This window comes from Mustela lutreola, chromosome 2, assembly GCF_030435805.1.
Source record: "Mustela lutreola isolate mMusLut2 chromosome 2, mMusLut2.pri, whole genome shotgun sequence".
Lineage (NCBI taxonomy): Eukaryota > Metazoa > Chordata > Mammalia > Carnivora > Mustelidae > Mustela > Mustela lutreola.
In genome coordinates, this window is record NC_081291.1 from 60,711,672 (window position 1) to 60,729,392 (window position 17,721).

The following is a 17,721-nucleotide window of genomic DNA, read 5'->3' on the forward strand; positions in this document are numbered from 1 at the left end:
GAAATGGGGATGGAATGCTGTTACTGTGGTCACTCAGTTGGCTCCAGGATTACAAAGGTCAGGGCTAGGTCTTCATTTCTTATCTAAACAAGGCCCACACATGGTCCAGCCTGAGAGGAAGATGGACATTGACCAATTTCAAGGGAGCTATTCACTGAGGATGAGCACTTGTCTCTTAACTCCCAAAGAACCAGATCCAACCATGAAGGAAAATATGGTCAATGGCCCAGATGTTTTTGGTCTAACAAGCCTGGGATAGAGATGAGGGATCCTACTGGTGAGGCTGTTTCTTGTTATGTCCACCACAGCGATAGGACTGTTAGGAGTAGAGACCCAGGAAAACACCCCCTTAGAGGTAGGCCATGGTGCTGGGCCCTCAGCTTAAGACAGTGGACGATGACATGGCCAGCCCATGGGCATGTGATTTGAGAGGCAGTAGTGTCTCCAAACACAGTGTTATTTATGGAGTTGACCTCAACGTCAGAGCCTGGCTGGAGAGCCATTATACATGTAACATACAAAAGTATGAATTGACAATGTTATCCTATAAGGCTTCTGGCCAACAGACTTAACAATAGTTAAGTTTCAAGAGAGTCGAAATGTGGATATGTGTATTTTCCTTTTACTGTCAGAGTCACTGTCCCTAACCTAATAATGCCATTATTCTAGGAACAAATGCATATGTAGAACTGTTTCTCATCATGTCCATTATTTCTAAGCTGGAATACTGCATCATTTCTCATCTGGAATACTGCAATGACCTCTTAATCTCCCTGCTTCTACTCTCACCCACCTTCAGACTGTTCTCAACAGAGCAGCCAGAGCAAATTTTTAAAATGTTTTGTCACCGATTGAAACATCCGTGTGTGAGAATTGTTTTGTTTCGTTTTTTTTTTTGTTTTGTTTTGGTTAGGTTTTTTTCTGAATGAGCAGGGACTATGAGCAAGAAATCCATAGAATTTGTAGAACAAGTTTCTTGGCTAGTTTTGTGTTTAATAGCTAATAAGCTTTAGATATGTGTCAAGAAAAGAAAAAAGTAACATCATGTCACTCTTCGGTTCCATAACCCTCCAGTGTTATTACTGACACATCCAAAGCCCTTATGGTCTTTAAGGTGTGAAATGTGCCCTCCACCTCCTTCCTGATTCAAGGACTTTGCTCCTTATGTTCCCTCTATTAGGAACACTCTTCCTCCAGATGTATTTATTTATCATTGCATCCCCTGACCTGAAAGTACGCCTTACGAGTTCATTTTCTTCACTACCTCATCAGCAGTGTCTAAACGAGTGGCGTACTAGGCACCCCACAGTGCCATTTTATATGCTACCGGTAAATAGGAACTGATTCTGGCTTTGCGGCTGAAAGGCGCGGCACACGTGGAAGGGAAGACGACTTTGCTAGAGCAAGGAATGTGACTTCAGGGAGTCTCTCAGATGGAGAAAGGCAGCCTGTCCCCCAAGCTGATTGATTGCTCTTCCCGCCCTAACCAGGTCTCCTCCTCAGACTCCACCACTTCGAGAGTCCTCTGGAGTCAATTGGCTGAACTCTCTGAGCCCTTTCATCCTCCCAGCCAATGACAGGGCAAAAACTCTGCGGGAGGCGGGGCCAGGGTTCCCGCGATGCTGAGAGACTCCTGAGGGGATGCTCCCCCCCTCCAGGGCACAGAGATTCCGAAACCTCCAGATGCCTAGAAGGGCCCGGGGGTCAAGTTGAGAGTTAGTGGCGAGTCAGTGACGCAGTTCCGTCTCCGCTGTGTTCCGAGATGTGAGTCTGGCGCTTTCGACGAGAGGTATGCGGCAGCCTGGCGTTGGGGTTCGGTCAGTGTTCTGGGAGAGGGTGGGTGACACCGGCCGGGACCCAGGCCTCCTTCAGCTCAGCCCCTGCGGCGACGGGGAGGAGGTCTCTCAAGGGGTAGTCGAGGGCCTCTCCCTCCCCTCGTTCGGCTCTGTCCCGTTGTCTGGGGTCTCATCTCCCACACCGCGTAGCAGCTCGCTCTGATAGGGCTGACAGTGGTTATACAATTTTGCCGTCCCCGTCCCTAGCCAGCAGGCCGCCCTGGCAATAGCGGTCTAGAGTCCAGCCAGGCTGCACGGACTCCACAACCCCAATTTGAATCGAATACCAGTCCAGTCCCCGTTGTGTTCCCAGTGAGCAACCGAGTTTTGCAGGAGATTACTCGTTTATTCATTCAGTACTTACTGAGCACCTACCACTGACTGCTAGGTCCTGGGGGTGACAGTGTGTACAAAGCAAAGGTGTTTTCTGGTAGGCAAGAAATGGAACAAGCTTGAAGGGCTAGAAGCCGAGACTGGAAATCTGGAGAGGTTGAAAACACAAAACAGATTTTGAGGGCTAGTAATCCTAAGAACTAGGTAATCATTAAAAATAAACAAAGAAATAAGAAAACATTCACTTTTCATCCTCCCTTTAGAGACTTAATTTTTCCTCTCTAAAGACACTTAAAGTTCCCTTCTCATCTCCCTGCTGCAAACTTTGGCTGGAAAGCAGGATTGCAGGTGGAATGCATTTTGCAGTTAGAGAAGGATATGGAGACTTAGATGTCAAACAGAACAGGTGAGAAGGAGCAGCTGTAGTTTGATGGAATGAGGATTACCTTTAGATACAGAAGATTTGCCTCTTACCAGCCATACTACCTTTGGCATGTCATTCAATCTCTGGGAGCTGCATTTCCCCATCTTCAGAATGGGAATGATCATCCTAGCTTTTCATAGTTCTATAGGAAAGGAAGTTACCCAGGGGTGGGATACTGCCCTGAGTGTCTGCTTGGAGTTGATCTCAAAGAACGCAATCTCTCTTCTGTTTACAGCGATAGGACACCCCCTTAGGAACTTCCTCACCAAACCCTAGGAAGAGATCAGGCAAGATTTTTGTGCTGGGCAGATTCTTCGGACTAAGGCTCTGCTGGCCAGGTGAGACCTATACTGTGAAATTAGTTATAATTTGACAGGAATCTTCTGACTAGAAGAAGAACCTTGGCTGAAAGGGAGCATTTCTGTATGGCTATTTATTGAGGACAAGAGAACCAGAGGAGTAGGAGTGAGCCTTCTGGACCTTGAGGAGTACAGTTTAGGGATGAGAGGAAAGGTAATATAGTTGAACTCAAATCTTGGTGTTAGGAGACTTGAATTTGAGCTGCAGTTTTCTTCTAAGTTTGTTTCCCCATCACACTTCGATAGAAGACAGGGAGATCTGGGTGATTCCTTCCAGCTCTGACATTCTGAGAATCTCTGAGTATTTAGACTAAGTCAGCAATATGAAGTACGAAAGGGATGAACAAGTGGAGAAGGGTTGGTGGTAGTCATGTGTGAAGGGTGCAGTTCTTATCACCCCTACACCCAGATAAAATCAGAACCTTGAACTTGTTTAAGATTTCAAATCACACAACATTTACTGAACCTTCTTTGCACTAGGTACTTTATGGAATTCCATCCATGAACACCATGGGCCTTGCTTTCAGGGGCTTAGAGCTTAATGTGTACTTGTGAGGAGAAGTGACAGAGACATACATCCAATTCTAGTATAAGGCAGCCCTAGTTTATATTACAGATTTGTTACTGTGTTCTTTTTAAGTACAGAAATTTCTCTGGTCAGATGAATTAGAGGTGAAATAAAAAAAGCATGGAAGAAGGGGAATGAGTTGGGAGACAACTTTAGGAATGCAGGATGGGTGACCATTAGAGGGTCTGCCACTCTCTAGGTGTCCAATAAGTGTTTGCTGAATGAATGAACAAACAAATGGGAAATGAATGAACAAATGATAGGAAAAAGAATGACGAAATCCAGGAATTTCCAGGAAAGCATAAACTTGTATTAGAGTGGATACGGAGGATGACTGAAAGAAAGAAATTCAAGGTTATCAGATCCAGTTCTGAATATCAACAATGGTAATGTCACTAAGAAAGATGAAGATGTAGGAAAACGCTTTAGATGAGAAGAAGAAGAATATGTCAGGAATGCAAATTTGAGAATAAGACAGCGGGTACAAAGGAAGTTATGCAAATCTGTTAGCTCACTGAGACAGATTTTGGTTAGAAGAGCAGGAAGGGAAAAAGAGAAATGCACAAGGATGTGCCATAAGGAAGCCCAAGGTGATTCTGGGGGAACTAAGAGGGAAGCAAGACTTATCAGATCATCTGCTTTTGTTATGACGTCAGGCTTTGTTTTATGTGCCTGAGATCAAGGAGTCCCCTGATAATTTTCTCCCAGTTCTTTTTAAATCTTTTTTTCTCATTTCAGTTTTTATATTTTATTCATCTGTCTGTCTGGAATTTTTCAGGTATTCCCTCTTATTCGTCACTGTATTGCAGCTAATCAGTAACCAAGGGCCATGTGACTGCTGCTCACAGAAACCCAAACAGGCAGGTAATGCTGGTGAGTTGAAGGAATACAACCTCCCAAGGTTTTCGGACACCTGGAGAGTGGCAGACCCTCTGATGGTCCCCCATCCTGCATTCCTAAAGTTTTCTTCTTAACTCATTTCCCTTCCTCCATTTTTTTTTTTTCACCTCTAATCTATCTGGGCTAATCTTCCTAAATCTTTTTTTTTTTTTTTTAAAGAAAACAAATTTAATTGAAGTATAGTCAATATACAATAGTATACCCTAAAGCGTTATTTTCCTAATTCCACTTTTAGGTATGATGATATGAAATCTATTGTCCAGATTGGAATATTTTCATGAGTTAAGGGGACCACTATTAATAATGATGCTGGAATGATGCTGGTAACTGTATTCTTGACAAGTGAAAGTGAGAGTGGAGAACAGCAGAGTAGAAAAAAGAATATAGAGTGGGGGAAGATAATGAGGATGGTTAATACTTGTTACCCATTGACCATTGAATTATACCCATATGTGCTCCATAATTTCAGTGTTCTGGCTCAATCACTTCATGCAACTTAATTCTTTCATCTGTTCATTCAAAAAATTTTCTTTTGGTGCCTACTGTGTACTTGGAACTGTGCTAGATTATGGGAAGACAAAGGTAAACAAAATGGACAAAATTCCCACCATCCTGAAGCTACGTGATAGTGTAATCACCCACTTATTTCTGAGTACGCTGGCCCTGTGCAAGCTTCCTTTTTTTTTTTTTTTTTCCCTTTTTTCTTTTTTTTAAATCTTCCCCTCCCTCACAAGATTGTTTTTGAGGAAACCATTCCTTCATGTTCTGGAACTCAGCCAAAGGTTTGCCTTCTTAAAACACCTTTCCCCAAGTATTCTGGGCCCCAGTAATTGCCCCCTTCCCTAATACCATTTACTTTTTGATTGGGTACTTTGTAAATCTTAATTTGGTCTCCTCATTTTTCATGATTAACCCCACTATAAGCTCCTTAAATGTAGGTTTGATACTTCATGCTTGTATTGGTATGCTCAGTTTGCTATAACAAACTTCCACAGACTGGGCAGTGTAAACAACAGAAATTCATTTTCTCACAGTTCTGGATCCTGTAAGTCCAAGATCAAGGTGACCACCTAATTCAGTTTCTGGCAAGAACTCTTCCTGCCTAATAGATGGCCACCTTCTTGTTCTTTGCTCATATGGCCTTCCTTAGTTTGTTTAGGGGAAAGGAGGCAGGAGTGGAAGCAAAAGTGAGGTCTCTCACGTCTTTTTATAAGGACACACTAATTTATCAGACCAAGCCCTTATGATCTCATTTAACCTTAATTACATCCTTAAAGGTCACATCTTTAAATATAGTCACATTGGGCGTTAGAGCTTCAATGTGTGTTTTGGTGGGGGAAAGGGGAAACATTCAGTATGTAACCATGCTTTATTTTATTTATTTATTTTTTTACATTCACTAATGGTCTTTATTGCTTTGTGACAGAGCCATGTAAATACCTGGCTATTAACAGTTTCCATAGACACCTTTTTCCTGAAAGCCATGAGACTTATCTTTTCTATAGCAGCTTTTAACAACAGAATAGTTACTATAGTAGTTAGCTGAGAAGATTTAGATCAGTCATGTCTAGAAATGAGACATGCTGGGGCTGGCTTCAAGGTATTGTCTCATTCTGAATCTCTAAAATATTTTGTTCTAGTAATTATGTGGATCCTCTAAAGTCATAGACCAACTTTTTATAAGAAATACCATAAAAATAATTAAAATATAATACAAGTTAGCAGAAGATAATTTGCTAGCAACATGAGAGACCTCTGTAACAGTAAATACATAAACTTACCCACCTGTTCATCCATCTGTTCATTCATACCACAAATAATTATTTTCTACTTTTCTGTAATAATACTTTTTATTATTTTTATTATTTTCCCTGCTAAATCCAAACAAGAAATGTGTACAGAGTAGAATGCTCAATAATTATGCTTTAAGACAGGTATAAAGAAAAGAGTTTCAGAGAAGATTACAAATGGAAAAGAAAGAACCATCAACTGTCTCAGAAAACTCTGGAAATGGCTTAACTTACTGTTCCACTCTGCTCTGCAGGCCCCTGGCTTCTCACTGAGTTTCCACCTCTTTGATTAGGAGAGGTAGTATGAGTTGTGAGTATACTTCAGGATCTAGCAAGAATCCACCCCTCCCCACTGTTTTCTTTGCCTCCTGTTTATATTTTGAGCACAGATTCTTATATTTGTGTCCCTGTATAGCATCAATGGCACCTATATTCCTGAAATATGAACTGTAACCTCATTTGGAAGTTCTCTTCCTTTCTTGCTGGTCTTGAGCACTCACCCTTAGATATGCTCCTCCTCCAGAAATTGTGACTCAGCTTATTGAAAAGCTGTGAGACAGTGGAAACTGGTCAAACGTTTTTGAAAAGCAGTAGGCATAACTGCAAAACAATTTCATTCCCTCTGACCCAATAATTCCTTTGTGGAACTTTTATCCTAAGAATATATTTCAGTAGGAAGAAGACTTTGTGTAAAGTGATCATGATAGCATTATTGAAGTGGTTAAGTAGCAGGGAGCAACAAAAATGTTGAATGCTAGCAAAATTGTGGGTAAATTATAACGACTTCAATTGGTAGTGTATTATATAGTCATAAAATGGTCTTATGATTAAATAGCAATGTGGAAAATTACATATGGTAGGATGCAAAATTATATCTACTGTATACTTGCAACCATATATAATCTAAGTATGGACAAGTTTGAAGAGGAATATAGTAAAAGGAACATTAATTATGTGTTAGTATCATGGAGTCATTTTTCTGTTTTCTTTTATGACCCCAATCCCCTCCAGATTTGAGGTATGCTAGAGTTACCTATATATCCCCAAAGTAGAAATAATTAATTGTGGTATGAATGAACAGATGGATGAACAAGTGGATAAGTTTATATATTTACTGTTATAGAGGACTCTCATTTTGCTATATATATACATACATATATGACATATATTACATACCTATATTACCTATGTATTTTATGTCAAACTCACTGAGAAGTTCCTGCTCATTCCTGACATCGGTTTCATGTATTAGCATCTTTTGGTTGTTCTGTCTACTTTCACCCTTTTGTCAAAGTTAGATACTTTGTATCACGCAAAGTCTTATCAGAGCATGACCTTACCCTGCCATGTTTTAGCTAGCCCTGTTCCCCAACTCAGCGTTTCTCGTTTGCACAGTAGATTGGGTGATAGTTCATCAGAGGGATAGCTTGGTGAGAAGCAGACAGAATGAATGAGCATATGTAGCTGGATCCAGCTACAGAGTAGTCCCTAGAAAGTAGGTTATTGTATGATTAGGCTCCAATAGGCTCTGTTACTTGAAGAACAGTGTTACCCCTTACTAAGACAGGGCTTAAGAACAGAGATGTAAACGGGCCTCATACCTGGACATAGAGCAAAAGATGAAATCTTAGTCATACCCTAAGACAATTGCAGTTGCTGGTTTATGAAACAATTCTTGAGCATCTATTTTGTGCCAGCCATTATATCATTGGTATTAGGGGAATAGGTCAGCAAGAACTAAAAGCCAAACTGTTTTGGAGAGCTACTGAGCTAAGGATCTTTAAGTTAAGTTTTTTTTTTTTTTTTTTTTTTTTTTTTTTTAAAGATTTATTTATTTATTTATTTGACAGAGAGAAATCACAAGTAGATGGAGAGGCAGGCAGAGAGAGAGAGAGAGGGAAGCAGGCTCCCTGCTGAGCAGAGAGCCCGATGCGGGACTCGATCCCAGGGCCCTGAGATCATGACCTGAGCCGAAGGCAGCGGCTTAACCCACTGAGCCACCCAGGCGCCCCTAAGTTAAGTTTTTCTAGGGACCAGATGAGGAGTTTGATGGCTCTAATCCTGGGAGTAGATGTGAGACAGGAGGAAACAGGGTGGATTTTATATTACTCATTGCTTACCCTGATGCTGGACTTTTTGGGTTCCCCTCTTGTCTTTCCATAAGCCTTTATTTACTTCGGCATCTGGGTCTACCCTCATTTTTTTTTTTTTTCATCTTATTTTTGATCAGTTCCCCCTGTCTTTGAACATTTCCTCTTGTTTGTGAGACCCTGTGATGTATTACATCTTGTGGTCTTTGGATAGAGAATAAGTGAGACCCTGTGGTGTGAAATTCTGCTGTATACCACATCTTGTGATCTTTGGATAGAGAATAGGTGACAAGTGCAATTTCTGTTTCTTCTGTTAGATGGTGGAACTGAGGAGGTGTTGATCCCAAAATCACTCCTAAAAACGTGAGAATCTTACACTTTGAAGAGAAACACAGAGGTGTTTCCAGGGAAGTAAAAATTTAGAAAGCTCTTCTGAAGAGGAAGAGAAGATTCAACAGGCCATTGTGATGCTTCAAGCAAGAGAAAATGAGGAGAAAGACGAGAAGCTTCAGGCATAAGATAGTTAAAGACAATAAAACACTTACAGAAGTGAGTGAGCATGAATATGAAAAAGATGGTAGTGAGTGCTTGGATCCTGCAACGAATATGAGAATTCAGGCTGAAAAGAAACAGTATATATGTACTGAGTGTGGGAAAGCCTTTAGTCAGAGTGCAAATCTTACAGTACATGAGAGAATCCACACAGGAGAGAAACCCTATAAGTGTAAGGAATGTGGAAAAGCCTTCAGTCATAGCTCCAACCTTGTTGTTCATCGGAGAATCCACACTGGACTGAAGCCCTACACATGCAGTGAATGTGGGAAATCTTTCGGTGGTAAGTCTCACCTCATTCGGCACCAGGGAATCCATAGTGGGGAGAAAACTTATGAATGTAAGGAGTGTGGGAAAGCCTTTAGTCGGAGTTCAGGTCTTATTTCACATCATAGAGTTCACACTGGGGAGAAGCCCTACACTTGTATCGAGTGTGGGAAAGCCTTTAGCCGTAGTTCAAACCTTACTCAGCATCAAAGAATGCACAAAGGAAAAAAAGTTTACAAATGTAAGGAGTGTGGGAAAACATGTGTTTCTAATACAAAGATTATGGACCATCGGAGAATTCACACAGGGGAGAAGCCTTATGAGTGTGATGAGTGTGGAAAAGCTTTCATTTTAAGGAAGACCCTTAGTGAACATCAGAGACTTCACCGTAGAGAGAAACCTTACAAATGTAATGAATGTGGGAAAGCTTTTACTTCTAATCGAAACCTTGTTGATCATCAGAGAGTTCACACTGGAGAAAAACCTTATAAATGTAATGAATGTGGCAAAACCTTCAGGCAGACTTCTCAAGTTATTCTACATTTGAGAACGCACACTAAGGAAAAGCCCTTTAAATGTAGTGAGTGTGGGAAAGCCTATCGTTACAGCTCACAGCTTCTTCAACACCAGAGAAAACATAATGAGGAGAAAGAAACATCATAAATAACATATATTGTTGGTAGTAGGCCTAATTGCTACTTTTTGGAAAAACAATTTTTCATTATTCTTGACCTTAATTAAATTTCTATGACTCTATACAGGGAAAGTAACCAGAAGCAGACAAAGATGATCAGAGGGATATTCATACTAGCATCATATATAACTGAAGGAAGAGAACTAGATTTTCAGTAGCATAGGGTTTAAATGAATGGTGGTCTATCTACATGATGGTTTTATAGCCGTTATAAACATTTTTAAAGAATAATGCCATGAGGAAAATTATTTGTATAAAATGGAAGATAAAGAGAAAACAAATTTGATCCAAAATTTTTTTTGATGCAAATTTTTTAAAAACATGTACCTATAGGAGAAAAATTTGAATGAAATAATACCAAACCAAAACGTTAACAGTGATTATCGTTGGGTGGTAGGATTATAGGCGATTTCTATTTTCTCTATACTTTTCTATGCTTTTTAGATTTTCTACAAGAATATACTACTTTTATATTCAGGAAAGAAGTACAGTATTTTTTAAATACAATAATTTCATGTTCATTTTCACTCATCAGTGTTATGAAAGGCATGTAGAACATGGGCCCTAAACTCATGGGATTCCACCCTAATACTGGCACTTGGTAGTGGTGGAAGCATGAGCAAGTCACTTCCTTTAAGAGCCTGTTTCCTGTTTGTTAAATAATAAACATCAGTTGTTGGTCTTTTGCTGTTTTAAAATAAGCTGACATTTTTAAACTCTTAGGCTAAAAGAACAACAAAAATTTACCACATTCTCCTCTCCCACGGTTGTGAGATCTGCAGGTAATAGAGACTTCATATTTTCGATATATATTTACAAAACCAGAAAAAATAACCCCTTATGAAATTGAAACAATTGCAGGTACATAGCCTGTAAAGATGCACTCAGCATAATCTAAAACGAGGGGAAGACTCTGACTTCTCATCTATAATTTGGTATCTTAAATTTCGGACTTTGGGATCAGAGTATGTATTCTGATCCCAGATCTGCCACGCACTAGCTTGTCAATTATGGACAAGTCACTTAACTGCATTGAGCCTTAGACTTATCTGCAAAAGGGAATAACTACCTACTTCACAGGGTTGTGAGGATTTAATGAGATAATTCATGTATTATTTGATAAGACTGGCATATAATAAATGAAAATAGCTCAACTGTGGGACATCAGAGCAGTGTTTCTAAACTCTTAGGAAAAGTTTTACCTAAGGTAGCATTTAGGACATTTTTAGGTGTAATGAGCAAAATATCAAGAACTAGTAGCTAAAACCTTAAGAACATTGATTGTTTACTTATGGGGAAGTCTAGAGGTAAGCATTCCCAAATTTGGTTTGACAACTGAGCAATTCATCAAACTTAGGTCTTCATTCCAAAATTTTCAGCATATTGGATTTCGTTTTTTGCAGTCTCCCGGTTGTAAGATGTTGGCCATAACTGGGAACTCTACTCTTCACAACTCTTTCAGAGTCAGGAAGTGAGGAAAGGAGCTAAGGCTTTCTGATCTATTTGCCTTCTCCCTTATATCGTTGAGGAAATGTTTCTTGGGAGAAGGGAGGGATGCTGTGCAGTCAGTGCTACAGGCGCTCACTAGCTTCCTCTGCCTTTATGTCTGGGCCTTTGAGAAGGCCTTAACCGATTTTCAGCGTTTTAAACTCTGAGTCCTTAGCTCAAGATCCCACGGGGAACACTTAGAATCTGCCCATTCTTAAATGCAGTCACCTCTCTTTCTTCATATATAGTGAATTCTTAAGCCTAATGCCATTTGTCTTATGCACATGGTGATTATTCTTATCCCATTCAATCTTTTAACATTTGTACAAGAAAATTGAGTCTCATTGAGGTTAGGTGACTCAGTAGTTAGTGCTTGGAGGCAGGATTTGAACTCAAATCTGAGTTTTAAGTCCATGCTTCCTTCATGATACCAAAGTGCCTCTGCCCACCATAACAGTTCTGTATGTGAGTGGGAAATCAGTTGGGACTCTCCTGAGTAGACGCCTCAATGAAAGGTAATTGTATCTGGATAATCATTTGATCATAGTTTCATAAGGAAGATGCTATCTGTCTTCTCTGAGTTTAATTTATGGCTTATCTCTGCACCTTGTAATTTAGTTTTAAGAATTATATATTTCTTCCTTGCTGTTATTGGAGACAAGCAGAAGGTTGTAAAGGGTATTGTGTGAAAAGGGTTTGGTTTTGTCCTATTTTGATAGGATAGTGGCTTATATTCAGTTTTGGGATGTTATAATCCCTCTTTGCATGGTTATTCAAAACAAGGTCTAGAGGTTAGTCCCTCTTTGTATAGTTACTCAAAACAAGGTTTGCTGCATTCAGGGATAGGACTGTTTGGTAGGCACTTCCCCAAGAGTGGTTGGACATGAGGGTAGGATAACCCACATGTGGCAGTGGGTTACATTACTGTAGTACTAAGTGTCCTTCCACCATTTTTCCCTTGTCTTGTGTCCTTTTAAAATTAAGGGAGGTGTTTGTAATTAGTATCCCATGCCTTTTGTCTCGCCAGCCATCCTCACCCGCTGATTACCTCTGTGGAAACTCCCCATGACTAATGTCTACTGGTGGCCAAAACTAAGAAAACAGGCAGTTGGCTTATTATATAACTATCAGAGTTTATTTTTTGAACATTTATTATCACCAAGCAGAGTTGTTGATATTTCCTATGTTGCCAAGCAGGTATTCTGAGATACTTTCCTATCACTGTCTCATAGCATCTGAGATTCTTTCAAATAGGCTTTCTTTTTCATCTTAAAGATTTTTGTGATCTTCAAGAGTAAATACCTTTGGAAGGATACTGTGTCATCTCAAACCCAGCAATCTGAATACAGATCTTCACATATCTTGCCCCAGGCAAGGTAAGATAATAAACCCTCACCCATTTTCTAGTCTGATACCTGTCTTGAGCTGCAAGAGTAAATGCTGTAAGTGGTCCCCATGCCCTTTCAGACGAATATTCTGCACTATAATTTGAACTGATTATCCACCTTCCTCCAGGGGTCTTTCAAAACCAAAAGCTGTTGACTTCAGTCAGAGTTTAATTATGCAGTTCTTACCATACTTTTAGGCCTTTCAAGATGCACCCTGGATTCAGGGTCTCTTTGTGTTTTTTCCAGCATCCTGTGCTAATGGAAACCTGGTTGTTCCTTAATAGCAGTGCTTCTTCTGCAGCACCTCATTTGTTAGTTTTTGTCTCCCTCAACCCATTTTCCTGTCTTTACTGCTATTTTTTCTCTATTCTCCATCAACCCAGCTCATCAAAAACCCAGCTCTTTTGAAATATACATCGCTGGATTACTGTGTATTACCCAGGACTGTTCTTGTTATCTGCTGGCTTCCTGTGCACTCACACTTACTCATTTATGTCTTTAGTGCCCTGAATATTCTGGAGGAATATAAAGAGGTGATATTTTTAGCCATAGACATCCTGGTTATGTAGAATTGCTCTTGTGTAGAATAGAGATATATATGTCCTCCTTTTAGTTGAGATAATGTGAAATAAAATCTCATTTTATATAGCTTGATTAAAGAGAAATATGAAAGACAAAGAATTAAGCATAGAGAGAAGAATGTCTTCCTAGGTTTAGAGATACTTTTTATTGATGGTATGTACCGTATTAGTTGTTACTTGGAACTGAGAAGAAAATCAAAACCAAAAAGGGCTTTAAATTCCATAAGACTAAATTTGATTTCAGTTCTGTAACCTCAGTGACAGACTTCCTTTTTTAAATTTTTCCATTAAATATAAATAATTCCATTTAATATAAGTGAATAAAATAGTATGCTTGCATTGTTCGATTGTTTTCAGAAACTAGACTGTCTTTAATCACCTGATGTTATAAAGCTGTTTTTGCAGGACATAGTTATAGTATCTCCAATAAATCTGTTATTATTGTTAGAAATACCACTGAATTTTTTTTCTTGTTGCTTCCTTTGTTCAGAGTGGGAAGAAACACTTCAGTTTGCTTTTCTTTAGGCAGCTGTTTTTTGGAATGAGCTGATTTGGCTTATTTCTGATTTAAACACAACATGCAGCTTGTTATTTTCATACTTCTACATAAACAGGAGCTTTTTAGCCAATAGAAAGTGTCTTGTAATTTCCTTAAAGGACTTGTACAGCCTATTATTGTCCCAACTCCTTTTTTTGGCCCCATCTGTGTTTCAAATCTTTACTATTATGTAGACCTTAGATGGCTATATAAAACCAGCCATGTTCCCTGATGTCTGTTTCTGCTCCAGAAAGTGGGTTTGTAAGTGGTATAAAAGAGACGGCAGACTCCTTTCTGGGCAACACAGACAATGACCTGACTAGTTCCCACTCTTCCCACTGACCGTTTAAATGCACATGGCACAGTTTGACCACAGGGATTGTGTAGACATATAAAAGCTGTAACGTATCTCTGAAACTAAGACCAGTGGACTCCAAATCTGGGAACCACAAGAGGTAACAGCACACATACAGATCAACTTCTGAGGCCCACCAAATCTGGACCAGGGTCTGGGAATCTATATAAAACAATGCTTTTGCAGTGGGAATTGAAGAAAATTTTTCATTGGGATCCTTGATTCTTTACATGACTACTGTGATAATTGTCCATTTTTCCCTCAGAAGAATCTATAAATTACAAAATTACTGAGATAAATACTGAAGTTTGTATAATCATGACAAATTAGCAACCAGTTTACAGAGTATGAAATAAAATGCTGTCACATTTGCAGTGTTTGTTTTATCACAAAACTGAGCAGAGATTCGTGCCTTTAAGAGGTATAATAAAACAGTATGGCAAACTAGATAATTAAAGCCCTGTGGCTACAAAATAACCTAGAAATTCTGGGTAAAATTTAAACATCCTTTTAAAGGGCTTTTGAGAAGATAAAATAAATGCACAGAGCCTAAAATAAAGAGGAGGTGGAAGCCAGCAAGATAAGTCACTGGTGATATCTTGGGTGCTGTGAGGTAGTTTGGTGATATTGGTCACCAAGGAACATAGATTTTATTCGCTGCAAGGGCAGGATTTGAATCTGTGAGCTTGTAAAGGTGGAGAATTTGAAGTGAGATTTCTGTAAGAAGCCCAGATGTTATAAGCTATATCCTCAGTGAAAGCATGCTTTAGAAAAAAATCAACCAGGAGCAAAGGAGCACATCAAGGAAGCTTGTGAGATTTGTCATGGGCTTTAAGTGGAAAATAAAAGTCTTGCTAATAATTAGTAGTCATGAGTCAATCCTCATGGTAATTTAGGGTTTAAATTTGAGAAACACTAAACCAATAAAGTAATACAAAAATAGATATGCACACTTGGAAGTATTCATGGAGTAGTTATTTAAAACTTCAACAAATTTTTAAAATACTGAATTATCTAATTGTTTTTAGGTTGAGCTTTTTAGGAAGTATGCATAGACAAAGGATAACATGCAGCAAATTTACTGGAGAGTGTTCTTGGGATAAACACCTATAGAGCAGGGAGAACACCAGATTAGTAGCAGGAGAAGTCATCTGAGTTGCTTCAAACTCGGTCAGACCAGTCTGCCTTTCAGAATTCTGTAGACCAGAGGTGAGGTCTGGGCTTTTATACCCCTTCCTCAACCAATTACTGAGTACAAGTTCCATCACACTACCTTAAAGGGAACCACAATCTTGGATTAGGTCGACTTCTTCAGCTGAGGATAGTTTCTGGAGAGGACTGACAGTTGAGGGCTTTCAGCCTGCCCCTCTAGTGGGTGGAAGGCAAGGGAACAATCCAGGGAAATCGAGACAGTGCAACAAAATGTCCTCTACACTGATCATAATGCAGTTAGAATAAAAATCAACTAAAAAACCCACATACATTTGGAAATTAAACACAACATTTCTAAATAATTCATGGGTTGAAGAAAACTTAATGAAGATGAGAAAATATTTAGACATGAATAAAACTGAAGGAGAGACTTCCTGTTCTGGCCATATTAGAATTAGAGGGACCAGAATTAGATCCCTGCCTCATACAAAAGTCCCAGACAAAATATATGAATCAAGAATTTTTAATACATTGATACCAGCAACAAAAAAACAAGGATCTGATAGAAATAAAGGAAGTGAGCCCTTATGTGTCCCAGTTTATTGCCTTGAGAAAGCCCCCTGGCAGTAGCATAGGGAGGAGGAACCAAGTGGAGTCTGGTGAAATTCTTGAGTTGAAGAGAGAGAGCTGAGAATCCAAGGAGACTGAGGCAGGAAGTGTTCACAAGGTAGAACTGGAGGAGAGAACTACACAGAGATTTCTGGGTATCTGTGAATGGTCCCCTCCTCCCCCAGGATATTCAGCAGAGTACTAATGGGCACATTACATGAGGAAACATGTAAGGCCGGTTGAGAAAAACGTTCCAAAGGATTTGAGTGAACAGTTCCAGGCACAAAAGCAAGTCCAGGAATATCATCTTCCCACAAGTCAGGTCAAGACTGAAAAAATGTAATTCCTTTGTGCATTGGGTAAAGTACTGAGAAGGGGCTTACCTTAGTAGTGGAGAACAGTAAGCCTAGAATAAATCTGGAGAAAACTGCTCGAAGGTACATCACAAATTGCTCAAAACCAATCAAGAAGAGAGAATTATAAAAACAGCCAGAGGAAAAAACATGCATAGAGAAAGAAGATAGGCATAGCAACAGATTTCTCTTTGTACTCTGTACCAGCATGAAGACAATGAAACAGCACTGAAAGAAGAACCTGCCATCCTGGAATTCTAGAGCAGTCAATATATCATTCAAGCGCAAACCAAGACACATCTTCAGACGTTAAAAAGCTAAAAGAGGGGTACCTGCATGGTTCAGTCAGTTAAGAGTCTGCCTTGGGTTCAGGTCATGATCCTGGAGTCCTGGGATCAAGCCCTGCATCTAGCTCCCTGCTCAGTGGGGAGTGTTTCTCCCTTTGCCCCTCACCCCACTTGTGTTTTTTTTTTTTTCTCTCTCTCTCTCTGTCTCTCAAATAAATAAATAAAATCTTAAAAAAAAAATAAAAGAGCTATAAGAATTCATCAGTAGCCAACCTTCACTACAAAAAATGTTAAAGTAAGTCCTTCAGTAAGAAGAAAAATGAAATGAGACGGAAATTATTTTTTCCCATCGTTTGTCTTGCATGTTTTTAAAAGTTTATTTAACTGGGGCGCCTGGGTGGCTCAGTGGGTTAAGCCGCTGCCTTCAGCTCAGGTCATGATCCCAGGGTCCTGGGATCGAGCCCCGCATCGGGCTCTCTGCTCAGCAGGGAGCCTGCTTCCTCCTCTCTCTCTGCCTGCCTCTCTGCCTGCTTGTGATCTCTGTCAAATAAATAAATAAAATCTTAAAAAAAAAAATTAAAAAAAAATAAAAGTTTATTTAACTAATTTCCAGGTGGGGCTCAAACTCACCACCCTGAAATGAAGAGCTGCATACTTTTGCGCCAGCCAGATGCCCCTGTCTTAAAATTTGGGCTGTTGTGTTGGCTGTCCTGTGCATTATAGGACATTTAGTAGCACCCATGGCTTCTATCCACTGGACACTGGTGTTTCAAAAGTATCTCTAGGTGTTGCCGCCAGGTTAGAACCACTACTAAGCATATACCTGGTATACCACTGTATACCAGAAAAGTACTGGTATATAGAAAGTGATATAATGTCACTTGAAAGTAATAGAGATACATACTATAAATTGCAAAGCAATCATTAAAATAAAGTTATAGCTAATAACAAAAAGATAAAATTGCGTAGAATTATACATGAACAAATTAGCATATACAAAATTGGTGAAATCTCAATAAGCTCTGTAGATTGTACAATTCACTCTCCTGGTTGAATTGATATTGTGCTCTAGTTATGCAAGATGTGACCTTTGGGGGAAACTGGGTGAAAGATACACAGGAACTCACTGTACTTTTTTTTTAACTTCCAAAATTTTAG

General features: G+C 39.5%; 1 protein-coding gene across 5 annotated transcripts; it reads left to right on the plus strand.

Annotated features, from left to right (window-relative positions):
* The first annotated feature begins 1,678 nt into the window (after positions 1 to 1,678).
* On the plus strand, positions 1,679 to 14,556 carry ZNF660 (zinc finger protein 660). Of its 5 annotated transcripts, none has more exons than XM_059161976.1 (4): positions 1,679 to 1,789; positions 2,828 to 2,930; positions 4,298 to 4,392; positions 8,617 to 14,556. In XM_059161976.1, exon 4 carries the CDS (start codon positions 8,786 to 8,788, stop codon positions 9,779 to 9,781), a length of 996 nt encoding a protein of 331 aa, XP_059017959.1. In that variant the 5' UTR covers positions 1,679 to 1,789; positions 2,828 to 2,930; positions 4,298 to 4,392; positions 8,617 to 8,785; the 3' UTR covers positions 9,782 to 14,556. The 5 variants fall into 5 exon arrangements, with proteins under 5 accessions (XP_059017959.1, XP_059017960.1, XP_059017963.1 ...); XM_059161977.1 differs by having other exon boundaries at positions 4,298 to 4,383; XM_059161980.1 differs by lacking the exon at positions 4,298 to 4,392.
* Positions 14,557 to 17,721: the final 3,165 nt, after the last annotated feature.

Excerpts from the sequence above, each read along its gene's own strand:
- ZNF660 (XM_059161976.1), top strand. The coding sequence starts at position 8,786 with ATGAGGAGAAAGACGAGAAGCTTCAGGCATAAGATAGTTAAAGACAAT.